The 26,426-nt window shown below is 42.7% G+C and overlaps 1 protein-coding gene across 2 annotated transcripts; it reads left to right on the top strand.

The window, feature by feature from the left end:
• The first annotated feature begins 114 nt into the window (after window positions 1-114).
• otogl (otogelin-like) lies at window positions 115-26,414 on the top strand. 2 transcript variants are annotated; one of them, XM_037107684.1, is made up of 57 exons: window positions 115-253; window positions 713-755; window positions 1,117-1,162; window positions 1,424-1,502; window positions 1,606-1,698; window positions 3,288-3,442; window positions 4,337-4,458; window positions 4,944-5,149; window positions 5,707-5,831; window positions 6,059-6,165; window positions 6,283-6,389; window positions 6,544-6,669; window positions 6,749-6,857; window positions 6,942-6,988; window positions 7,076-7,221; window positions 7,331-7,457; window positions 7,580-7,757; window positions 7,830-7,954; window positions 8,293-8,502; window positions 9,028-9,196; window positions 9,370-9,444; window positions 9,675-9,718; window positions 9,944-10,109; window positions 10,605-10,712; window positions 10,916-11,054; window positions 11,866-12,000; window positions 12,147-12,293; window positions 12,423-12,542; window positions 12,765-12,881; window positions 14,969-15,125; window positions 15,233-15,259; window positions 15,386-15,565; window positions 15,648-15,926; window positions 16,019-16,136; window positions 16,224-16,303; window positions 16,434-17,317; window positions 17,723-17,900; window positions 17,989-18,131; window positions 18,214-18,237; window positions 18,363-18,455; window positions 18,547-18,736; window positions 19,075-19,292; window positions 19,626-19,767; window positions 19,856-20,041; window positions 20,192-20,404; window positions 20,534-20,638; window positions 20,736-20,843; window positions 20,997-21,098; window positions 21,190-21,294; window positions 21,965-22,005; window positions 22,113-22,176; window positions 22,374-22,552; window positions 22,688-22,792; window positions 22,869-22,988; window positions 23,193-23,238; window positions 25,440-25,519; window positions 25,650-26,414. In XM_037107684.1, exons 1-57 carry the CDS (start codon window positions 181-183, stop codon window positions 25,848-25,850), a joined length of 7,812 nt encoding a protein of 2,603 aa, XP_036963579.1. In that variant the 5' UTR covers window positions 115-180; the 3' UTR covers window positions 25,851-26,414. The 2 variants fall into 2 exon arrangements, with proteins under 2 accessions (XP_036963579.1, XP_036963578.1); XM_037107683.1 differs by having other exon boundaries at window positions 1,117-1,195.
• Window positions 26,415-26,426: the final 12 nt, after the last annotated feature.

Below are 26,426 nucleotides of genomic sequence, written 5' to 3'. Positions count from 1 at the left end.
TGCCCACACAGGTGTAAGCTACTCGTCATCTGCTCAGGGGGGGCTGTCTCGCCAGCAGGTAGGTTTTACAGGTACGACCGAGCATCGTCCCGGTGCTACCAAACATCCTGAACCCTTTCCTCCCGGGACCATTGAGATGCACCGTTAACGTTTCGGCGGGACTTCCTTTCGGACTCTGAGATGAACTTAAAGTGGACAGTGAAACGATTTCTTCTTATGTCGTTTTCAATCTCCCACTTGCTGTTACTAGAGGGTGAGTCTGACAGGTTTACTTCTCCACAGTGCTAAAGATGTCTTGTGATGAACATATATTAGCATCATATAAAGTCAGGGATATTGATAAGTCTACCGCAGCTAGTGGGGATTCTGAAGATCACGGTGTTTTTTTTTTTGTTTTGTTTTTGTTTTGTTTTGTTTTGTTTTTTTAACATTGTTGAAGTAACCTATCTTTCTGTTTCTCTGGTGTATCTGCCAGAGATTATATGCTTTTATGAATATCAGAAGCATGCAAGCCTATTGTATAAATGTTCATCCATACTGCCTTTTAATATTGTTGTGTTCCAACATGGCATCTAACTGCTAAATCATTACAAAGACACAGATGCTGATAACTAAAATGTTTCTAATTAGACAACTCAGTCTTCATCTACTTACATGTAGATTTCAGGGTTTTCATAACTGAATATTTATTGTATTTTTTTTTTGTGTTCAGGAGCTCAGAGCCGACTTTCAGTGGCAGAAGGAAGACTACAAAGGTAAGTCGAAGGAGGAAATTAAGTATATGAATGTCTGTCATAATTGGTGTGGACAAACTATAAGCAATGTTTTGTAAACCAAAAAATAATCCCCAAAATATATATTTTTTTTACTATTAATTGTCATACGTCTTTATAGGCTTACACTGATGCCTGCATTGGCACTTTCTCTTTCTGTCACTAGAGTGTGTGCCAGAGTCTTGTGTGTGCACATCAGTGTGTGCGCTTGTACACTTGTGTGTGTGTGTGTAAGGGTTCAGTAACGACTAGTTTGGAGTCTGAATTCAAGTGGTGTAAAGTGCACTTAAGTCTCCCCTCTGACTGTTTCTTCCCACTAATGTGCATGTTTGTGTGTGTGCAGAAGGGCTAATGCACTTCGGAGGAAACGGGATCTCCTCGGGGAGGAGGTTGGTACACTACACCTAAGAGAACCAGCGGAGGTCAGGGCACCCACATGCGCACAACACGCTAACCGACACAAAGCTGTCTTTGTAAAGAATGAGACACACTCAGTAACACATACACTTTCTCCCACTCAATCTGACGCAACTTTCAACTTATAGCAGAAGTTACACCAATGATACAGCACAGTGTCATTAATGCTGTTAAAGCTTAAAGATTGTGTAAGGAACTACTCTTAAGTGTTTGTTGTTTTCTCGTTTTCCAAGACATACAGACCCCTGCTGTCGGAGGGTACTCTGTCACGCAGCATTTTACATAACTACACAGCCAGAGATGCCTCTTCAGGTAAATACGCTACTGTGACTGTAAATGCATTTAGAGTACTTAAACCTTTCATTACCCTAATAGACTGGGCAAGTCAACTTGAGTTTGTTCGGATCTTTCCCAGAATATTGCGGCTGCCTCAATGGTGGCTGGTGTCAGGAAGGCGGTGTGTGTGACTGTGCTCAGTTCCAGGCACTGGGAGACCGCTGCCAGATCAGTGAGTAATACACCGACACACACCTACATGTCTGGTGTCAAGCTCAGATTCCTCAGAATCTCTTTCACGTGGCCAACTCATTGTTGACGGACAACCATCATTCCCGTTCGGCAACAGACTAGTTCGTTACCATGCTATTAAGGAATGAGTGTGTGTGTATGAGATTGTTTGTGTGTGCGCATCAGAGCCTCCAATCATTCAACAAAGGTTAATTACAGTTCCTGCATACACTCCAGTATTAATTATAAGATTTCCCCGGATCTCTCTCAATCTCTTTGATTTTAATACAAACCCACCATCGTTGAAAAAAACTTGACCCACCCACCTACTCGTGCACGGACTCGCACACACGCACGCACGCAGACACACACACACACACACTCAGACTTAACTCCCTACAGCAGCAGATATAAAGTCACTTGCACTAAGGTAATAGGGTTAGAGCTGAGTGATGGAGTTTCTGGTTTCTATATTCTGAACAGACTCCTTATACAGTATATCAGGAGATCTGAGGTCATAATTATTGTAAAGGCATTTTTTCATTTCAGCAGACTAATTTAGTGTTGACACACATGTTGGAGACAGTATAGTTTCCTGAGGGACCTTTATCTGAAGTGAGGATTGACATGAAATTCTGAAATAGACTATGTGCATCTTTATCAAAATCAAGTTCAGGAAACATACCATGAAAGTGGGTCAGAACAAGATGTCTCCCAAAAAAGAAAATTATCAAGTTTCCCAGCTGCCATCCAGATTTTTAAGATCAGGCAAACAGAGCTGTTTCTGCAGAACACATGTTATGAAAATAATCAATAATGAAGGAAGATTCTCTTGATTGAAACGTTGGTATTTATACAAGACCGCTTCCAAAAAGTTATGAGGAATGTGATCATTGTTTTACGTATTCTCAACTGAAAACAGTACAAAGACAATGTATTAAATGTTTCACCTCATCACCCTCAACAACACATTCTAAACAGGTTGGGACAGGGGAAAAATACCTGTTTGGATTAATCCACAGGTAAACAGGTTAATTGGTAACATGACTGGTTATGGAAGGGGCATTATCAAGAGGCTCAGTCATTCATATAGCAAAGATGGGGATGATACAGGAGATTACTTCAGGGACTCGAGAACAAGAGTTTGCTTGCAAATTAAATTATTGCCTTCTGTTTTTATTTTTTACTTATACAGTAGCTGTATTATTCAACATTCTACTGTTTCAGATTTCCTTAAACATGACAAGCCACTCAGTGATAAAATTAGAAAATGTGACTCACTGTCACCAGCTCCCACCCCTTCACATTGTGGGGTGGTCTTAGGCAGCATTTTGGCATAGGCAGCTGTGGGGAATTCCTGAAACAAAGAGCTTTTTAGAAATTTAGGTATTCATTTTCCGCTGATACGTTCACTGAAATAAAAGATGATGAAAGACATAAAGATTATAAAAGAGATAGGATGCATGACTTGCTCTCTCAGTTCAGAAAAGTGTCAATTTCTGCCGGAATTAATTTGTGTCATCACATGAAACTGATCCACTTCATCATGACTAGATTCTTGTGTGAGTGAATTGCCCATTTTCCTCTCAGTACCTAACCAGGGCCAGGATAGAGACGGCATCTGCAGGTCATGGGGTCAACACCACTACGAAACATTTGATGGAATCTATTTCTTCTTCCCTGGAACCTGTTCTTACGTTCTGGCCCAGGATTGCCACTCAGCTACACCACAGTACACTGTGTGGGTAAGAGCATACAGATCAAAACTCTCAAATGAAATATTCAATCAGCATTTAACCTTCATGTATGCAGGTTAGTTGGCCTTTTTTATTTTTTACAATATTGTATTGTCATGTGATAAAAAGTGGTATTTAAGTGCTTTAATCAACCAAAATACTTGGAATCAGGCGATAGATAGTAGTAGTTTATGGTGATGGTTATATAACAGCAGGTTCATGCCAATTAGCAGTTACTGTCAACCCTGTACAACTCTTATACAGAGCATATGTTGTAATTGTTATATCCTTTTGCTTTTCTTATGTCCATTCCTCTTGACTTGTTCGATACTCTGCAGTTGAAATTTTGGAATTGGAGTCTTTGTGGGCTCTCTTGGTTAGGTCACGTTGCATTTAAAACTAATTTTCAACAGCCTGAACATGTCTGGTCATAATTATTGGTCTTTTATGGCCTTCAAATCTCATGACAAGACCAAACCTAACAATAAGTCTGTCCTGTAAATCAGAGTTGACTGTTTAACAAAAGCCTGATATAGCGTATTACTTATTAGTGTTCTAAAAACCTTTAAACACAGATCAATAAGCCACACCATTGTAAATATTATATCACCAGCCTCATCCTTTCAGCCCAAAAATAATGTTAACTTCCTACCTCCTAAAGTGTCTCTGACTGTCTGTCCCTTTCAGTCATTGTCATACCTTGTTTCATAATCAAAATTTAAATTGAGTTGTTGCAGCACTTCAGAGGGCATATCACAAAACCATTTGTGTCAGACGAGTGGCTTTGTTGTTGTTCGTTGTTGGTTACAGATCGTGGCTAATCCCTCTTAGTTCTATGATTTCCCCCAGTCTGACACTTTAAAAAAAAAAAATTCTCTGTGATTGTTTTTCTTGTTTCTGTAGGTCCACAACAGCAGAGTGTGTGATGGGAGTGTATATTCATGCCCAAGAGCTCTCAGTCTGTTCTTCCCAAATGAAGAGGAGATCCACATCTCTGGATATCAGGTCCACCAAGGAGGCCGCAGGTATGGTAAAGATGTAGAAAGCAATAAAAAAAGAGATGAACTTTGAGTCTTCAACAAATAAATTTCGCTACATAACTGTAGGGAAAAAACAACTCAGTTAAATTGAAAAACAAATCAGTTTTATTAATATAGCCCAAAATCACACATTTCCTCCGTGGGCTTTACAAACTGTACATTGGATAACATCCTCTGTCCTCAGACCCTTGATTTGAGTGAGGAATAACTTGCCATATTCAGAGAAAAATAAACTTTAAAAAAAAAATGGAAGAAACCTCAGGAAGAGCCACAGAGGAGGGATCCCTCTCCAAGAACAGACAGACATGCAATAGATATCACATGAACAGAACAACAATATAACAATTTACAAATTGTATGATATCTGATACAGTTATTCACTACACCTGGCGTAAAGTCACAATAGAGAATTATTAGCATGATTTTCAAAGCGCTCACTTACTTTGTCACCTTCTTCACGTGCCCGTCAGGTTAAGTCTGCCTCAGACTATCGCTGGTGTGTTTATTGAGCGGCTGGCTGATTACTTGCTGGTGAAGAGTGTGTTTGGCTTCTCCTTGGCCTGGGATGGAGGCTCGGGTGTCTACCTGAAGATGAGCGAGGAGCACCAGGGTGCCCCCTGTGGCCTGTGTGGGAACTTCAACCACGTTGCTGGCGATGACCTCACCACCACCCGCGGTAAGACTGGCCCAACCGGCCCCTCGTCCTCTTATCCCTTCTCTCAGCACCCACTCACCTCAATTATTGTTATTATACACTCAACACTGATTCTAACCAATTATATTTGCGGTGGGAGCTGGAACAAGCAGAGTGGAAGGATAGCGGAGAACTGATAGTTTGAGGTATGAATAGCTGTGAGGAGCAAGTCCTTCTTCAGGTGACCCGTAATATGAACTGCAGCTTCCTACTTGTTTGAGCAGAGAGTTGTCCTGTAGAGTGAAGATGAGCGCAGAGAAAGAGTAAACAAGTGGAAAGGCTCTGGCTATTAAGCTTCCATGGAAACAGGGCATGTACACACAGTTTAAATCACACTTCCACTTCATGCTAAATTTTATTTTTTATCAGACTGTTTTATGTTTAATGTAAATGTCTATGGTGACAATGTAGAAACAGAAATGGTTGTGTAGCTGGACAGTACCTTTACCCCGTGTATTCTGCATTTCTATCTGTATCATTTAGCCTGTGTGCTAGGTTTACATACTGTACATACTGCATATGTGTTGGCTGTGTTTTAGGCATTCGGACAGATGAGCCTGCACTGTTTGCTAACAGCTGGGCAGTGGACCTGCCTCATGAAAGAGCCTGTCCCTCAGTAGATCTCGACTTCAACGGGCCCTGTCATTCTGAGTCAGACATGGATGTGAGAACCACAGAAACATTTTGTCTGTTCAGTATTAATTTTTGTATATACTAGGGCTGAATGTTGACGGTGTAATGTACCCAAAGGATGCAAATGTGTTAAGAAAAATTAGGCTCACCACAGTACACTTTATTACTTTTTTATTATTACTTGTTTGTTTATACCTCTGTTACTCTATTATGTACATTATATTCATACCACTCTGCATTAATTGTGAATCTGCGCAGGATGCCATAGAGAAATGCAGTGCACTTCTCTTCTTCCCATTTCTGTCCTGTCATGAAAACATAGACCCAAATCCCTTTGTGGCCAGCTGTGTGTCTGACCTCTGTGTGTAAGTCAAAACATTTGCATTGATTATTGATATATTTTATATATTTTTAACTTGTTTTCTCTGTGTTGTTGAGTGTAAGCCCAGTTACAAAAGAAAACCTTTTGGTTTTTTTTTAAGATCTGATGACGAAGAAACATTTTGTCGAGCCTTGGTAGAGTACACCCGAGCCTGCTCACATGTTGGATATCCAGTAAGAGAGTGGAGAGACAGTTTCCCTTCTTGTAGTAAGTTTCCACCGTAGCTCCACATTCTCAGTGAAAATGGCGTTCATTTCATACATGACATGTCACACTACATATGTAAAAAGTCAACATTTAGTCCATGTTTGTGTTCCATAATATGCCATTGTGTGAAACTCAGATGTGTGTCTTCATGTAGATGATGGCTGCGAGGATAGTTTTGTCTATAGAGACTGTATCAGTTGCTGTCCACCCACCTGTACATTTGAGAAAGAGTGTCTGGGAACCAACCTACATTGTCTGGATGGCTGCTACTGTCCTGATGGTATTAAGTAATCTTCATAATTTCTGTTGAATTATGTTTAGTAGATTGATATCTAAATTCCTAATCATCTTTCCCACAGGCCTTATCCTGCAAAATGGAACATGTATCGCTGTTTCTCAGTGTCCATGCGTTTACCATGGTACCTCCTATCTACAAGGACATGTGCTTCAACAAGGATGTAGTGTTTGGTGAGTGTGGACATATAATCACCAGTGAGCAGGTACTGTATCTTTATCAGTGTGCTGTTGAGCTACTGTGTGTTCTTTTTTTAGCGTGTGCACGGGGGGAGTGTGGAACTGCACTGAGAACAACTGCACAGGTGAGGTCACGCTTTCAGAGTAGTTCATTACTCAAGGGGGGAACTGTGAACTCAGTATTATTCCTGTACCTCTTCTTCTCTCCTTAGCGGAGTGTTCAGTGATAGGTGACGTCTTTGTAACGACATTTGACGGTAGGATGTTCCTCCAACCGGGGGCGTGTCAGTATGTCCTGGCCAAGAGCCGCAGCAGCAGCAGATTCACCGTCACGCTGCAGTACACCACCTGTGCAGAGGTAGCGTCCACGATTACTTGAATACAGCTGCACAGACACTTAACATACCCTGCAGTATTCTTTCTACATAGATGTAACTTGCCCTTGTGTATGTTCTGTATGTCTGCAGCAACAGGTGTGTATTCAGTCAGTGACAGTGGTGTTAGATGAAGATGTGAATCATCAGATCACTTTGACCAGAGAGGGGGAGGTGATAATTGGTGTCAACCCAGCGCCTGTCCTGCCCTATGTTGATGGTAGGATTCACAAAAGCTCTGTGATACACAACGGGCTTATGTTTTGAATCAAATGCAGACAGATCTACCTGGAGAAAATCCTGTTTGTGCTGTAATATAAACTTTTTTTTCTGGGTACGTAGATGCAGTGGAGGTGCGGAAGCTGACCTCTGTGTTTACAATGCTGAAGGCAGGGTTTGGTCTGAGGCTGCATTATGATGGTCGAGGGGGGCGGGTCTACCTGCAGCTGGACAGCCACTGGCGTGGACAGACTCTGGGCCTTTGTGGAACCTTCAATGGAAACCTACGAGATGACTTCCTGTGAGGAATTACTTCCTACTAATAGGTCAATGTTGAGAGTGTCACTTCTCCTGACTACATTTGCGTTTGTAGGTCTCCAGCAGGTATGATAGAAGGCACTCCTCAGCTTCATGCCAATGCTTGGAAGGTTTCATCTGCTTGTGTCGCTCCAGTCAACCTGCCCATTGTAGACCCATGTGAGATGAACCAGAACAACGGTAATAATGTCTTCCTCTTTGTCTGTGTTATGTTGTGTGTGCTTGTTATTTAAGGCATATTTTAGTAAAGGAAAGGAAAATGGAAGGGCTGGCCTGAAATCAAGCTACAGAGTGCCTCACATAAGGAGGATAAATTTCATGGGCTTAAATGTCCATGCAGCTCTGCAGACTGCACTGCACATCCTGACATCTTACAGGGTATTAATTCCTGGATGGCACTGTGAGTTAAACAGGTTTTAGTTGAGGGGTATCACAGTTTGTTCAGACTAGAATTTGGAATGTGTTTATCAGGGTTGGATGTGTGTCTGTGTCTGTGTGTCTGTGTTTGTGTGTTTTAGTATTCTATGCATCACAGTGTGAGGTGCTTGTGGGGAGTGTGTTTGCTCCATGTCATGGCTACATCAGTCCAAACGTCTACCAGCAGCAGTGCCGCTACCAGGCCTGTCGTTGTGGGAGCAGCTGTTTGTGCACAGCACTGGCCCACTACGCTTACCTCTGTTCCAAACACGGAGTCAACATTGATTTCAGATCACAAGTCTCTGAATGTGGTGAGTGTTGGCTTCTGGGTCACTTTTACAGTGTTTAAATACCCCAGTGTATGACTCAAAATGATAAAAGATTAAATATGTTTAATTGAAGAACAATAATCTCAGCAGGATCACTGTATCACACTCAGTGAAGTAAAGCTAAAGGTAAAGTTAAGGCTGGACTAATCTTACTGTTAAGACGAGGGCTGATCTGAATGATCTGAGTGTAGGCATTGATCAATAATGGATACTCCCCTCAATCTGACCTTTTCATCTCAAATCAGTTGCTTCAGTTGTCAAGACACCAACTATGCATGCTTGTGTAGCACTGCTGATCTCTGATAAACATAAATAAAAGGAGGAAACAACCTTTTGTTGCGATAATGGGTTGATTATCTCGTTATCTCAAGATACCAAAGCTTGTTTTCCTGAGATAAGAAAATAATTCACTAGCGTTGTCGAGATAACAACACTTATGATTCACAGTAATTCTGTAGAATTTCTTAAGGTGTGCAGTATATAAAATGTTTGTTTGTCTGTACACAGGAGTGGTGTGTCTTGGAGGCATGCTGTACAGCGCTTGTGTGTCGTCTTGTGGGCGGTCCTGCCGTGGTCTGTCTAGCACAGAGATATGTAACCCTGACGACTGTGCCGAGGGGTGTGGCTGTCCAGACAACAGTTACTATGACGATGTGCGCCAGCGCTGTGTGCAACTGTAAGACTTCACCACTTCATATATCATCGTAATGATGGCCATCAATTGCAATTTAGCAGAAGCACACACACACACACACACACACACACACACACACACACACACACAGGCAAACACAGAAAGCATCGTCATTAGTTAACGTAATTAAAATAATGTCTCGAGTTTCTCCTCAGGTCTCAGTGTCATTGTTACTCCATGGGTGGTGTGTCACAACCAGGGGAAGTGACCTTCAGCGCCTCTGGCCCTTGGTGAGTCACAACTGGCCTTGACCTGCACTCAGAAGTGAAAACTCACATTTTTATCTGCGCACAGTGTGGCGTCGTCACACACCGTGCCTGATACATTTGAGAAAGCGATTAAAGCTTGAGTGATTGTCAAATGAGACGTAGAGCACTTAAACTAACCTTGTGTTTGATAACATTACTCTTTTTCCCAAACACTCACCCCTTTTGCTCTCCCTTCCTGTCTCCTCTATCAGCCTGTGCAGAAATGGGAAGATGGAGTGTGTGCCAGAGGAAAAAGGTAACCTCTCCGCACTCCCCCCTCCCTTCAGTTCCTGCTCGCGTTCGTTCCAACAACAAAGTGCCGTTTCAGGCTGTGTCCCTCTTGCTGAAATCAAGAGCCTTATGTCTGTGGTTGTAGCTTGTTTCCCATGACTTGATGTTGCGGCTGATTTTTAAGGCGACTGAGGCATTGATTTTCTTGAGTGTGTGCGCGCGCGTGTGTGTGTGTGCATGTACAATGTAGAGCCAGACAGTGTCGAGGTCGGGGAGTGTCCAGAGGGGAAAGTGTATCACAGCTGCACCGAGCAGAGAGGAGGCGTGGCCTGTGCACCGACCTGCCGTAATCTGATGTTGAACCTCACCTGCCCTCCAACTACACCATGCATCCCTGGCTGCATCTGCCCTCCAGGGTAAAATTACCTCAGCCTTAAATAACCTTCAGCCTTCCAATGTTGTTTGGTATTTTTGGCTTTAAAACACCTTAAAAGTCAATTTTCCAGTCCACTTGGCTAAACGTACTATTTGAGCGATTTCCTAGCTTCCAGGGAATCAGTTCTCTCTGTTCATTTCAGTACGGTACAAAAATGAACTTGCAGATTCTGTGAAGAATGCTTGAAATCAGTGCTTCATCTGAGCTTCTTGTCTTTGCCTGGAAGCTGTGTTGAGTGTTAGTAATTATTTGTAATGAGTGGGTTGTAATTAGTTGGTAAAAACACAAGTTTAGAGTTTTTATATGTATATTTACTTAGATTTTCTCTACCGCCTTAAACCTAAAATTCCCAAGTGAATCCACCTCCCACACTTCAGGTTACACCTTTTACTCATAGAATTGAGGGATTGATTAACTGCACTAGGAGTCTGAAGTCAGGTGTTGGCCTGTTGTGAGTCATGTTTTATCTTTGAAGGCTGGTGCTGCACAACGGGGATTGTTACTATCCAGAGAACTGCCCCTGTGCCTGGCTGGGCCTTGAATACTTGCCTGGAGAAACTGTGGAAACATCATGTTACAAATGGTATGAGCCTCTGTTGGTACAGTATTTTCCCATAGACAGAGAACTAGGATGAGCATTTTCAATGTAGGACTAGAACAAATTAGTACCAAGCTGTGTCAGATCGTAAGATTGTATTGCATTTGAAGAATAATCAGTTTCTTATTTGCCTCACATTCGTTTTCTCTTTACTGCTCTCATGTGCATCCATCTGTCCGTCTCCTCAGTGTGTGTCACCGTGGCTATTTTAACTGCAGCTACTCACCATGTCCAGCTGTGTGTACTGTCTACAGCGACAGACACTACCACACCTTCGATGGCCTTGAGTATGACTACCACTCTGACTGTCAGGTCTACCTGCTGAAAGTGAGTAGACTGTGTGTGTGAGAGGATTTCTGTAGGTACTTTCGGCTGTGCACATAAAGGTGGAAAATGATGTAACCGACTTATGGACTCAGTTTTGGAGCTGAAATGCTAATCAGACTGTGTCAGAGGCGTGTGTGAGAGATGGAGGAGCAAAGGAGGAGCATCCTCCACATTTCCTGGCCAAGACTGATTTTGATCTGGGAAAGAAGATCCAAGCTCATTTCTAATCTTGGAAGAGTGAGTGGTTTTTAATTAGAGCAGATTAAGGTGTGTGTGTGTGTGTGTGTGTGTGTGTGTGTGTGTTTGTGTGTTTGTGTGTTTGTGTGTGTGTGCTGGTGGGTTTGCACCGTGGTAATGCTAGCAGACGTTGTGCAAAGCTGTGGCAACACAAAGAGACCAGTGTTCACTTCAAACCCCAGGGCTCCTGCGCTCCCAGGGATATAGAATTAGAATTAGCAGAACAGACATTCCAATTGAGACACAGCAGACTGCCGGCCACCGTACAGACCTGAAAAGAATGGGGAAGCAGGTCAGAGATGTGTTTTAATAGCCTAGAGTTGCTTCCTCTTCTTGTCACCTCTCATGTAACCAGAATAGCTGTTTCCTCAAAAGGTAGAAACAAACTCCAAGTTTGAATCAGTTGTGTGGCATTCAAATGTTGCATCTTTCCCTGTGATTATCGTAAAGGGGAAACTATGAGCAAACAAACAAACATTGTGTTGTTTTTATTTTGGGACAGTGATGAGATTAGAGGAGCGGACAAGGCTTCCCTCCCTCACGAGAGTAATATTTTGTCTTCCCCTCTCACCAGAGTGCAGGAGAAACCGAGGTCTCCATTGTTGCCCAAAACAAGGACTGCTATGAGAGCGGCATTGTATGCATGAAAGTACTGGTCATTCACGTGGGACTTACGAAGATCTACTTCACCGACAATTCTGGCAACCCTGTATGAACTATACACACACAGTCACGCTCTGTCTTTACAGATCAAGCTGTGTACTTGTCTGTTGATGCTTTTAAGAATATAAATGTTAAATATATCAATGAAAGTCCAGTGGTTTCTCTTTATTAATGTTGTTTTTCCTGCCTCAGAGCCCATCCACTGTCGTAGGTCGAGGGTCAGAGTTTGAGCTTTGGAAAGCAGGCTACTACACTGTGATCCACTTCTCTAATCAGGACCTTACCATCCTCTGGGACCGCAAGACAACTGTACACATCAGAGCTGGACCTGAGTGGAAGGTCTGGACGGGGAACACATTTAGCAAATTAAAGAGTTATTAGTGTTCTCAGATAAACCATATACTGTATATCTGTATGGCGTATCGAAAGCAATCCAAAAAGATGACTCTGTTTTTGTTTGTCTTCTAGGGACTTCTCAGTGGGCTGTGTGGAAATTTCGACAGTGTGACAGTGAACGATATGACTACCTCTAGCCACATGGAAGTCAATAATGCTCAGACCTTTGGAGACAGCTGGGCCCTGGGACAGGTATGAATCAGCTCAGCTCCTCTCTTCCAATAATTCTCCCTTTACCCTCTCTCCTCTTTCTGTCTTTGTCATTCTCCCACTCCCTCCCTCTTTCACTCCTCTCCAGGTTTCTGTCGCTCCTGTAATTTATGTGTGCTACTCTCCCTCGAGTCCACTGTGATATTTAAGAGTAATCAGACACTCGATCACCTTCTCTGTGTGTGTGTGTTTTGTGTGTTTTAGTGTGAAAGCGAGTACGTAGTCGAGCGACCGTGTGAAGGGGACTTAGGCAGACAGCCGTACGCCAAGAGGGAGTGTGCACTCCTCTACAGTGATGTCTTTGCACCCTGTCACAACGTGGTGAGTGTCATTGAAGTGACGCACACACCCATACACACAAACATCCGTGCAGAGTGAATGCAGCTGTAGAAAGGTTATCTTGCTTGCGCCATGGGGAGTAGGGGTTGGTGAAGGGGTTATGGGAACAACTCCTAACTGATCCTAACAAATGCACAGTCCCTCAGAGACAAATACCAATTACCACACCAGATGCAAAGCTACACAAACAGAGGTTAACCCTAACCCTAACCGACAGCAAATGATTAATTACAGTATAGCATTTCTCTATATGGCCAGCAGATGGAGCCAAGTATATACATGCACTGCGACCATAAACCTAACATAATACTCCAACACCCACTACACGTATTTGACTTATTTAATCATTAGCTTCAGTCAATGAACACAATTGATATGTGATAATTAATCCTTGCAAATGGGTGTTTTTAATATATTAGATTTTTAATTGGTGCTATTACTTCCCTTCTAATTTAGTGCTGTGATGACACATTGTTAAGAAGCAAGAGTAAGTGAATCTTGTTGATTCTTCATATTTTGTTTTTGCAACTTAGCTCGGAGACCAAATACTGCTAATTTGACATCGAGTCGACTAGACTTCCAGTCAACCCAAATGTTGTGTTTCTCACCCTTTTCTACTATTGTTCCTGTGATAGATTCTTATGTGCCCTTTGTTATCAAAAATTGTTTAGTTTCAAGAGGTACAAACAAAGTGTTAATGGCATACTTTATATATGTAACTGTATATTTTTGTATAACCCTGATAAATTTGTGAATAGATGAGTGAGAAAAATGTGGCCATTGGTTTTCATTCATAGAGGAAACTGTTATATTAAAGAAAGCTCAGCATGTTTGATATCTTGCAATCTTGGATGGTGTCCATGTGTTTTAATTGTTTCTTTAGATAAAAGCTTTAGCAGAAAAGATGTGATGTAATGTAATATTAAAGAAAGTTTCACACACAAAAAAACAGACTCGGAGAGTAGAAGTAGCTCTGAAAATTAAATCGAAAAGGTCATGGTTAGAGGACACATTCAGGTTTTTCCCCTATTGCATTCAGACAAGAGAAGTAAGTACATCACACCAGCTTTAGGATTTCTTTTCAAAACACAAGAGAAGTAGGAATTAATTACACCAGCAAAGTTAGCCAAAATCCATATTTCCGTGACTTTCCTGACATTTTCTCCATATCCTAATTGGAGAGAAAAGCACCCATCCGAGGAGAGCTGCAGAGACACAGTTGCTTAACTTGGCTTTTTGTATTATCTGCAACATGGGACAACTTTAAATGCCAATGACTTTGCTGTAGGGACAGATACTAGGGACAAACATACGAGACAAGGGAGATTCCATTCATAGTGTGACAGCGGAGGCGTGTACTGCATACAGTTCAAAATGTACATATCCTGTACCAGGTACTTTTTATAGCAGTTGACAAATGCAAAGAGGTATGCTTTGGGGATTTGTACTGTGGATATGATAGAATTAAAGAAATAATAAATAACAGTCCCCCATTAACATTTCTAAAACTACTAGATGTATATGGGTTTTTTTTGAGTGGTGACTTTGTCCCAAAAGTTTGTAACTATGTTCAAACCCAGATACATTTTATGCCAAGGGTGTGTTTCATTTGGTCACCTATCATTGACGCCATATGTCCTTTGCAAATCTCTGCCTAATCAATATTTGTCCTTCTCACTTCTAAAATTATCAATGATCAACATCTTTTAAGTTTTGTGGGGATAGAGTGTGCTGTTTGTGTGCACTACAGTGGCCAGTGTCAAAAACTCAGATGCCCAGTTCACCCTGCCACTGGTCAGACCAACTCATTGCTGATTCATTTTGTCTGTCTGTCATAGAGCTAATCTGATCCCCTCTGCACCAGAGGTTGACCCACATTGCTTTGTCCTGATGTCTCATCACTCTTTCACTGTCTGAATTATTGAATACTACTCATCCTCTAAACAAGACCTCCCCTAGTTTCCCCCAGTGAGATTTGGCCTGGTTCACAGAATTAATGTTTGTGCCTGTGTGTGTATATATACAGGATATATGTGTTTGACCATCTATACACGCTTTGTGCCCTCCAGGTGGATGTGGCCTGGTTCTATCGGAACTGCCTGACAGACACTTGCAATTGTAACCGTGGGGGAGACTGTGAGTGTCTCTGTACGTCCATCGCTGCATATGCACACAAATGCTGTCAACAGGGGGTCACGATACACTGGAGATCACCCTCTGTCTGTCGTGAGTACAAACACACATATATACACACACATGCTCATAGCACATATTATGCAGATTATCTCAGTGCTAGAGAAATGCTTTATAACTTCTGAAATGCTCTCTTTCAGCCTATGATTGTGAATACTATAATCAAGGTATGTATGGCTGTGAGTAAATCGTTCTGCGAGAGCTATTTTGTTGATTGTCATTTCCAAACCTTACACACAGCGATTCCCCGCTAGCTTGTCACCATCTTCATTTCCTCTCATCCTTCCCCACAGAGTTAGGTGATGGCCCATTTTCCTTGGTGAGTGCTGTTTCTAATGACATAATGTTTGGAGTGAATCGCACCAGCAGCTCAGTGTTTCCTCTGGTGAGAGAGAGACCAGGACAGTTGCCTGCCCCAGGCCTCATGTTCAACTTCATGGTCACAGCAGGCCTGCAGAAGGACAGAACATCGCGTGAGCATCCTCATTTGCACATTCACATGTGAGAACTCTTTGTATTTTTGGTACATTAACCCTTATTTTCTTATTTTCATAGGTGTCCCTGTGGTGTCACTGGAGTCTGCGGAGAGACCAAACTATTTCCTTGTTGTGTCAGGGCGCAGCCATCTGCAAATGGAGCGCTGGAGTCGAAGGGCAGAGTTTAGTCGCAGGGCGACCTTTATTCAGCACCAGGGGCTTTTTCTGCCAGGTCACACCTCATTCGAGCTTGTCGGCCAACCTGGAATCTTTCTGACACTAACACACACTGCTGCACAAGCTCAGAGATACGACACTTCCGAGGGCTTCAAAGGCAGCAGCAGCTTCACACTGGAGGGTCAGAAACAAATGCATGAACCCAAAACACACACACACATTAACATACAAACAAAATTAACTAATCAGATGTTTTTTTCTCTCCTCTGGCAGAGAGCAGTTTTGTGATACCGTACCGTATGATGTGTGAGTGGCGATACCAGGCCTGTGCGAGCCCTTGTGTCCACACGTGCAGTGACCCAGATGCCACACGCTGCCAGTTTCTGCCTCCGTAAGAGGCCTGGCTAATTGAAAGCATTTATTTTACAACATAATCTATGTTTAGCTCAGGTGCTGAAGTTGTTTGTGTATGTTGCAGTGTGGAGGGCTGCTTCCCACGTTGTCCCAAGAACATGGTCCTTGATGAAGTCACTAGAAGATGCGTCTACACAGAGGACTGTGAGTTCAATAGAGTATTCAAAAATCTTTAAAATTCCATTTTAAAAATATTGGTATTGTTTTTTTTATTCAAGAGTTGTTTTTATAACATTACAAAATATGCACTTTTGATATTAATCATTTCCACTAGGTGTGTCCCTTCCCCCAACTCCGACACCATTTGCATATGTGACGCGGTCCAACAGAACAACCACAGCACCACCACCAACAACAACCACAACTACTACTACTACCATCACAACAAGGCCCACAACCACAACCCCCACTACTACCACTGCCACTACAACCACAACTACAACAACCACCAGAGCAACAACTACCTCCTCCACGACTGTCAGGCCCACAACAACCACTACCACTCCCACTACTCCCAGTACAACAACAGCCACTGAGCGTGTCACCACTCCATCTACCCCTGCCCCTCCCACCACCACTATTGTTTCTACCACTCTTGCTCCAACAACCCAGCCAGAGACAACCACTCTCAGCACAACTGAAATGACCCCGACTCAAACTACGACAACCACAGGGGTCACTACAACAGTCACCACGACTACACCCTCCATCATATCTACTGAAGCTACTACAGTCCCCTCGACTTCCTCTCCTCCATCACCTACTACTGTCGCTTTCACTACCTCGGCCTCCCCTCCGACCCCCACCACTGTTACCACACCATCTCCAGTAACTTCCACCCCACCTTCTCCAACCTCCCCCTCCACACAGCCACCACCCACCACAGTCGTCACAACTGCCCCCACTTCTGTTCCTGAAAGCACGATCGTACCTACAACCACACCTCAACCTACACCAGCAGAAACAACCATCATTATAGACACCACCACTCCAACAGACACCTCAACAGTTGTGACAACGACAGCACCACCTCCTACAACCATCGAGCCGACTACTGAGCCGGTAACCACAGAAATAATCACCAGCCCCGACACTTCACCGATGACAGTGGAGGCATCAACCACACTTCCTTTCCTCTTGCCCACTTCTCCCTGTACGGTAAGTGTTGCTGTTGTAGTTTAAAATACAGCCACACTGCTCATAAATATGCACACAAACACCTTGAAGATTAATGTGTGTGTACTGAAATTGATAAATTGGGACAATTATACTAGGTTTGCTATGTAATTGATTATATACATGAGTGGATTTACTCACAGTGGTTTCAAGCGTCTATAGACCTTCTTCACTGCAAACATTGTGTTTTGACATATTAGGAAAAGCAGACGTAAAGTAAAAATATTGTTAAAATTTGTAAAACTTTAAATTAACAATATGCAATTATTGCTGTTCGCATGAGTCCATATACAATCTGTATCTGTTATTCAGGTTGGCAGTAAGTAATAAAGAGTCGATACTGAGACTAGAATATTAACGTGCAAATGAAAATTTTTGTCTCCCCAGCCTCCGTACTCCTACCGTATTGATGAGTGTGCTGAGCTGATCTGTTTTAATGGAGAGCTGCTGCTTCACAACTCTTCTCTACACTGTCGTTACAACACCACCCAGCCCCAGTGCAGTCTGCTGGGCATGCCCATCCTCATCAACACAGACCCCTGCTGTCCACAGTGGCAGTGCCCCTGTAAGCTCAAATGTTAATAGTGATTAAAATCAATTTATTGCTGCTGTGATCTCAGTTCAGTTTTACTGATGCAATTTGCTGTTTCCAGGTCGCTGCACTGTGATGTCAGACCTGCGTGTTATCACCTTTGATGGCAACAATGTGGCCTTGTACGATAATGGCTCCTACATCCTGGTTAACCTGCCCAGAGAGACTATTATTGGCACCGTGGAGAAATGTCCGACCAGCCAGGTATGAAAAAAATAATGGAATATGAATTCTGGTACGTGACATTTAAACTATTTTTCTCTGACGTGTTTTGTTTTCATTGTAGAGCGTAAACTCCATAAGACGAACAGTAAGTACAGACTATTTCTTATTCTTCACTACATTTATGTTTGCATCATAATCAAAAGCTGTTACTTTTCCTGTAAATGTTATCTTTATTTAATCTTTATATTTTCTAATTTCACTACCCCACAGAGTCCAACAGGTGGAACATCTGGTTTGTGTTTTAAGAAGCTGAACATCACTACCTCTTCCTACAGAATCATTATCAACAGACTGGATCGCAAGGTGAATCTCTGCCTGATTTACTGCCAAGAGTTCAACTTATCCCACATGAATAACACGGGTCTTGTGTGCCTCTGTGTCCATCTGTTTCCAGGTGACAGTGAACTACAGACCTGTTCGCCTTCCATTCTCCCGTCACTCTCTTTATGTGGAAGACACGGGCAGCATGTACTTGATCCATACGCCTGGTGGGGTCAGCATACAGTGGTATCACAGCACAGGCATCATGGTGCTGCAGTACATCACAACTTATAATTCATCTGTGCCCACTCGAGGCCTGTGTGGTGAGTCCACACACGCACACACACACACGCGCACACACACACACACACACACACACACACAACATCATTGACTTCATCAGCACCAGCCTCATTTATCTAAGTGCCAGCTATCAGCACCTAAAGGCTTAGTGTCTAAACAGCAGCATCACTTTGACTCCTCTCATTATGGGATATGACAATTTGAGATGTCGAGAGCCATTTGGTTTAATTAGGTGGTTTCACACACACACACACACACACACACAATATCTTACTCCACATTTGCTCACTGTCAATGCAGCAATATAACTTGCACACACACATACTTATACCAAACATCTGTCTGCCCATCATGTCAGGTTGTTGTGATGGAAATCCAGAGGATGACCTGAAGCTGCCCAATGGCACAGTGGTCAGAGAGCTGGGAGACATGATGCTCTTCCTACAGGCTTGGAGAGTTCACACCACAGATGAAACCGAACACACGCGCAGGGTTGGTGACAACTGCACCACCGGGGACTGCTCCACCTGTCTGTCCATGCTCCGTCAGAGAGCCTTCACACCATGCCATGGCAAGGTAGCTCGATCGTGAAGCATGTGTTTAGTTACTTTGCCATGACTTTAGTTCTGAAAAGAGATGTTGATTAATTTGTGATCATGATGAAGAGGTAATGAATACTGAACAATTTTGACAATTAATTTGTCATTTGAGTCATTTAGCTGATGAATATGTCAAAAATTCTCTGGCTCCAGCCTCTGAGATGTGCAGATTTGGGGTTTATACAAGCAATTCACGACACTGTAAGAAAATTATAAACCATTTAATGTGTGATCCAGTCCGTTAAATCAATAAAGACAATATTCATTAGTTGAAGCCCTCCGTGACTCTAGCCTGGATGTGTGTTTGCAGGTCACTCCGGAGCAGTTCTGTGACATCATTTGGGCGGGCGACCTGCACTACAAGGATCACCAATGTGATTTTCTGGCGGCATACGTGGCGGTCTGCTACACGCATCAAGTCTGCATCAGCTGGAGACGACACAACTTCTGCCGTAAGGAGACAAAGAAATTACATGTGTAGATGCACTCATTCGTGTTTCTCATCTGCTCATGCATTGCTAAACGCCTGTCATCCTGTAGCATTGCGGTGTCCCCCTGGTAAGGAGTATCAGCCATGTGTGAGCACCTGCACCAGTCGCACCTGTCTGAACAGAGAGTATTACGAGGAGACCACCTGCTCCTTCATCAGAGAGGAGTGTGTGTGCCGCAGTGGAACCATCTTGCACCGTGCTGACTCCCCTTACTGTGTAACTGAGGATCGCTGTGGTGAGTGGCAGAGTAATTACATGTCTCTGTGATGAAAACTGCACTGTCAGACAGTCTGATTAAGTTGTGGCCTGTGCTTTATATTACTCCTCGACTCACATACCTCATAGCAGGATCATTAGCGTATTTACTTGACTCTGATGTATCCAGTGTGCACCGATAATGAGGGTAACCCCAGGGCCCCAGGCGAGGTGTGGAACGGCTCTGCTCGTAGCTGCTGTCTATACAAGTGTATGGAGAATGGCTCCGTGGTGGCTGTCGAGCCAGACTGCAACTCTGTCCCTACACCGCTGTGTGAGAGGGAGGGAGAGTATGTGCTAGACGTGGTGGAAGAGGGAGCCTGCTGCCCAAAGAAGATCTGTGGTGAGTTTATAAATTGATCTGCAAACACAATCATCTGGAGACTGTATTCCAGAGATTCATATCATAAAGAGTGAATATAACAAATTGTCTTTTTCCTCCACTTCTTTTTTCTCCTTTACTACTTGTTAGAGTGCAACATGACCATCTGTGACAGCGAAGCTCCACCTTGTGAAAATGGGAACAGGCTCGTGATTGGTTACAGCGCTCTATCCTGCTGCCCAGAGTACAGATGTGGTGAGCACAAACTTTAATTTTTCCTCACTTTCCTTGTCACCTCTTTTTTTTATATGTGGCCTTCACTAATTGTTTTGCTGTGACTGGTCTTTCTCAGAGTGTGACCCCATGGCATGCCCTCCTGTGTCTGCCCCACACTGCAGGGAAGATCAGTTCCTAGTGGAGGTCAGGGGGGAAAAAACCTGCTGCTACTCTTACCTGTGTGGTAAGCTTTTTAATAGTTCATACGTCAGGCGCCAACTCAATTCCGAAGTCTTTAGTGTGTGGTTGGCCTTCTGCTACTTCTCCATCTATTACACCTCCATCAATTACAGCAAAACAAAAACTGAATGCATTGTTTGTGTTTCTGTGTGAGCAGTGTGTGAGTCATGCATTGAACCAATTCCAACATGTTCACATGGAGAAATTCTGGCAGTGGATCTTAACAACACTAACAGCTGCTGTCCTCAGTACCACTGTGGTAAGTTTGTGTGTGTGAGATATTGTGCATATGTCTGTTTTTGTACCTTTGTCTTTAAAGCCATTTTCATACTCTCTCTAATGTGTTGCAGTCTGTGATGCCAACCTGTGCCCTGAATCAACTGTGAGCTGTGCACCTGGGCTCACTGTGGTTCAGACTACTGTCCCTGGGCTTTGCTGCCCACAGCACCACTGTGGTATGCACTCAAACTGTTTTTATTTTATTTTATTTGCACACACAAAATAGTACATAAAATCCAGATAATAAAGATAATAAGATTTGTGTCAGGAGAGGACAAGAAGCCACAAAGTTATCCATTTGACCTCCCCTCAAAAACACTTTTGTTACAGCAAAAAATAAATGACAAATAGAAGCAAACAAACGGAGCTTAAAAAAAATGCAATCTGATCAAAACAAAGAAATACATGAAAAACAAGGAGAAAACAAGTTAAAGTAATTAATTAAATTGAAGTAATTAAATGTGTTGACAATTTCCCTTCCCTATAAACCATGAAATCTGAGGACACAAGATGGTCAACCTGTCTAGCAGTCTGAATACATTTAGGAATTTAATTTGAAGAAAATACTAAATGATTACGGTAGCGAAAAAGTACAAGGTCATGCTGTATACTTGTATCTAAACACACATAGCTGATGAATATTTATGTCATATACTCAAAAATTGATCTTTTCCAAATAGGGGGACAAAGGCCTTGCTGAGAAATATTCATATATATTCAACCACACACACAAATGCATACACCTGCAGTATATCCTATCTGTGTATGCTGAGTTAATGATGTTATATGCCTGTCACGTACTAAGATTAACTTCATCTTCAACAAGTTTCTCTCTTTCACTCCCAGAATGCCAATGTGAGGACACATCTCTCCCCATCTGTCAGGTGGTAAGTCAGCAAAAAGCTGCATCACAAGTCACTGTCTAATCAGGTTTTTGCTCCAAGGAAGAAAAAGTGAGCAGATTCAGTTAAGTCAGCACTCTGTTTTCTCTCAGGGGGAGGTGCTGGTCGAGGTTCCAGACAGCAGCACCAACTGTGGCTGTCCCCAGCATACATGCCGTAGGTGCAATGAAAGCATGACAGCTCTCAGACACACAACTGATGCTAGAGTGACAATAGATGTGCTGTAGACGTTGTTTAATCCATGGTTGCATACTGTTCAGTTGCTAGGCTCCCGGCCACCTTCATATTTACAGAAAAAACATTTTATTCATCAATGACATTATAATGATTTTGTCATATGTTTACATGTTTAGAGAAGGCAGAGGTCTGTCTTTTCCAAGGAGTAACAGTGCTGGGCCCAGGCCAGTCTCTTGTTCAGTACCTTGAAGGAGAGCTGTGTTACACCGTCCACTGCCAGCATCATAGAGATCCAGACTCTGGATTCTACGCTATGGAAATTTCCTCCGTCAACTGCTCCCAGAAATGTGGATCAGTATGTATCAAACACATTCAACACCTTTTGTTAGATTATAAGTAAGAAGCTTTTTTTTTCAGATTTTATCTGTTCAGCTTAGCTTTAACACCCTGACTCATCCACTAATCTTCACTTCGGGCCTCATCTTTTTAGCACCAAGTGTACGTACCATCCACAGACCCTCAGGTGTGCTGCGGCTCCTGTAAAAACATCTCCTGTACTTTCACCAATGAAAACGGAACAGCAGAGCTTTTTGCTGTAAGACCAAACACTTTCACACGTGTTCAGTGCTCCGCTTTTTGGCGCAGTACTGATTCGGACTGTGTGTGTGCAGGCAGGGAGTTCCTGGGTGGAGAACTGTACACGGTATGACTGTATGGAAACAACAGTGGGAGCTGTGATACTGGCCTCTGGGGTGGTTTGCCCGCCCTTCAATGACACAGAGTGTGTTCAGGTCAGGAGTTCTAACTATACAACATTAGACAATATATATATATATTTAAGGTTAAACCATTTATTGTCTACACTCATGTGCCCATTGATAACAGTAAATCATTTTATCGGCAGAAGTAATACTATATATTAATATGTTTGTTTGGACACTGTAAGATTATTTGAATGGCGTTTCCGTTTCATTTTGTTTTTTTTCTTCCTACAGAATGGTGGCATAGTTCAGAGCTACGTGGACGGCTGCTGCAAGACATGTGAGTCTCGAGATTTATTGGTGTTACGGGTAATGCTTTGAGCTGTCAATCGGTGGGGTGAGCGCCTTGTTGCCTGGCAGTGGATGGGCTTGTTGGCTGAATGGTTGGGGGTGTGGCCTGTTGTAGAGGGTGGAGATAAAGCCTGTGGTTGGCCTAACACTACATTTCCCACAATCCCTGGCTTTCTCAGTTCGTCCTCAAATCCTCTTAGGCGTGTGTACCATTCACATTTAAATCTTCTGGTACCTGGAAGTTGGTACTGATCTCCAACAGAACTTTTTTTGTCTCAATTTTTGTCTCAATTTCAACATTTTTTTAAGAACATTTTACTCATAAGAAAATTGATAAAAGCATGAAACAGTTATCAATCCAACTGTGTTTCTCCAACCCTAACCAATCTCACTCCCCATTCTTAAACCTAATCAACCAATACAACAAAGACAACCAATCAGAGGCAGAGGGGGCCGGGTCTGACCAGGAGAAGCATTGGGATCTATAATGATGCTTGACTGCGTGACTAATGCGATCAAATGTGTTAAACTAACATAAACCAAGACAATGAAAAAAGCACAGTTATCATATTTGTAATTATTATTACAATTGTTGCTGGAGCTTTTTGACACTGATATAGTTGCCAACGCCCCACTTAAAATGTATTTCCCATGAAAAGTTTGTAACCTGGCTCTCTGTCTTTCTCACTCTGTCAAAGTTCCTCTGTCATCTAGAGTAACTCCCGGGTACGAAATTTGACACAGTTTTATTTAACATGAGCTGGTTCTCGGGAGTACTGACATAATTCAGTTGATACCCTTAAAAGAATTGAGTTCAGTCAGTACCCAGCCCTACTGTTGACATATTCAGGTGCCATCACAGCTCAGGCAGAAGAAATATTTGATGAAAAAAACTCAACACAGGAAACAGTTGAATAGTTGAACACACGACTACCTGAAGTTGTGGTTTCCAGATGATGACCTATGAGCTGTTTTACATGTCTACTTTACAAAAGACGTTGTTTTCATGTTGTGTGAATTATGTCTTTAATAAACATGCGGTGGTGACATTTTGTCTCTCTGGGGATTCGGCATTGCAGCCTCGCCCGCTTGCCTGCTTCAGCAGTGGCCTTGTAGTTTGGCCAATCAGGGTGCTCCACGGTGAGCGTTCTACCAATGAGGATGCGAGAAGTTTCGGGGTTTAGAGTTTGTCGGCCCTGCTGAGCTTTTCTTTGTAGTACGTCAAATGGCTGAGTTCCTTGGCTGGCTGCCCGGTGAGACCCAAAAAAGAAGTGAAAACCATGTGCATGCCAGCTGCACTGATTCCGTCCTCTGTGTGTTTGTGTGTGACACTGAACAATGCTTTGTGAACCAAACGTTAACCTTGTGTGTGTCCTCCTGACGTTCTTTGAAACCGGATGGCTGCGGTCCCGATGATGCTCCCAGGTTCTGGAGTGGGTGTTTTGCCATTTACTGTTAATCCCGTAACTCCCACTGGTAGTACTAACTGTGACACAGGTACCATCACCTTGCACTATTCCCACTTACTGTGATGCTTTGGCATCCTGACACACAGTGACTCATTCACTTGACAGCTTTGTGTGAATGTGTGGGAGTCTATTTTTGTGTATGTGTGTCTTGTCTTGTTATTTTCTTCCATCAGTGGTTAACCCCCTACATAGTATAACATGAACAGCATCTAACCTTGCATAAATCTCAACACACATTTCTTCAGACAATATGCAGTGTTGAATATTTCCACTAATCAAAGTGTTAACACCAGTTTTACACACTCATCCATTCACAAAAAGCTGGAGATCATCTTACTCTTTTCATACATTCCAACCCTGCAACAAATAATTTTGACCAGCATTGATTGGCTTAAAAGTAAGGTTAAATTCAGGTCAGTGGCCAATAGGAGAGCCGGATCTCTTCTGTGAGAACATTGCCCCCCATCACCCAACTGTCAATCAAAGCAAACTCCTACTGCTGGGCAACAAAGAGCCCTGCTCAATAGGCCTTTCAGAGTTGTGTGAGTGGCAGGTCTCCTCTGTAAAATGATCAAAGAGTGTGTCTGTGTGTGAGTACATATTTACCAGCGTCTGTGTGTTGTGCATTTCCCTGTGTGTGTTTGATCTTCATGTTTCTGCTGTTGAATGGTACTTTGTGTCAGTGTGTATGCACCTTACCTCTGTGTGAACATGTGTGTAGGTAAAGAGGACGGTAAGACATGCAAACGCGTGGCCATTCGGACTACAATTAGAAAAGACGACTGCAGGAGCAATGCGCCGGTAAGAGAAAAGAAAAAAATGAAGGAGGCTGAAACTAAATCCTAAACATTATTAGTTATTATTATGAACTAAAACTACAATTATTCCCTGTGCCTTCTCCTGTCATCATCCTATCCCCCTCCTCTTACAGGTAACGGTCTATTCCTGTGATGGGAAATGTCCGTCTGCAACTATATTTAACTTTAACATCAACAGTCACGCCCGGTTCTGTAAATGCTGCCGGGAGAGTGGACTACAAACCCGCTCCGTCACACTGTACTGCTCTCGCAACGCCACCGTCGTGGAGTACAACTTCCAGGAGCCGGTGGACTGTACCTGCCAGTGGAACTAAAAGCAGGCAGAAAATTGAATAAAAGCACAAGAAATGAAGAGAATGTGCGAATAGAGGGATAAATAATGGCGGGGCTCTCACAGTTTCACAGTACTGATGAATAAACATGAAAACCAGCCATGTTTTGTTTTGTTTGTCACATAGATATCTTTACAACACTGACCTTGAGTGGTATTTGTAACTAAAATATACTGAAAATAACTGATGTAAGTGGGAAGTAGTTTTGTCTGCACATTAGTCCTTATTGTCTTGCTGTGCCAACCCAGTGCGCTTTCTAGAGCTTTCAATGATAGTATGACGCCATTAGCTTCTTATCTACTGTATATTAACAATTGATATCATGTTGACACAGCAGGTGTTGCTTATTTTATACATCCACTGTTCGATTCAAACACTGTATATGCATTTTGGTTTCTTAGGAGATGAATTTAGCCTCTGTACAAATGGAAGTGTTATGTGATGTTTTGTTTTGTTAGAGCATTTTATTGAGTTTCTAAAATGTGATCTTTGCCCTCTTTGTAGTTAATTTTTAAGTAAAGTAGGTGAATAAAAGATTTAACCATGTTTTTGTCTGAA

Source organism: Acanthopagrus latus, chromosome 8 (genome assembly GCF_904848185.1).
Source record: "Acanthopagrus latus isolate v.2019 chromosome 8, fAcaLat1.1, whole genome shotgun sequence".
Lineage (NCBI taxonomy): Eukaryota > Metazoa > Chordata > Actinopteri > Spariformes > Sparidae > Acanthopagrus > Acanthopagrus latus.
The sequence above is the reverse complement of the archived record's forward strand: the minus strand, read 5'-3'. Positions and strand labels throughout refer to the sequence as shown.

What these genes read in the sequence shown, in the direction of transcription:
- otogl (XM_037107683.1), top strand. Translation starts at nt 181, where the DNA reads ATGAACTTAAAGTGGACAGTGAAACGATTTCTTCTTATGTCGTTTTCA. An exon ending in TTGTGAATACTATAATCAAG is followed by an intron (nt 15,260 to 15,385) that starts GTATGTATGGCT and finishes CCTTCCCCACAG; the next exon opens with AGTTAGGTGATGGCCCATTT. An exon ending in TGCCCACTTCTCCCTGTACG is followed by an intron (nt 17,318 to 17,722) that starts GTAAGTGTTGCT and finishes TTGTCTCCCCAG; the next exon opens with CCTCCGTACTCCTACCGTAT.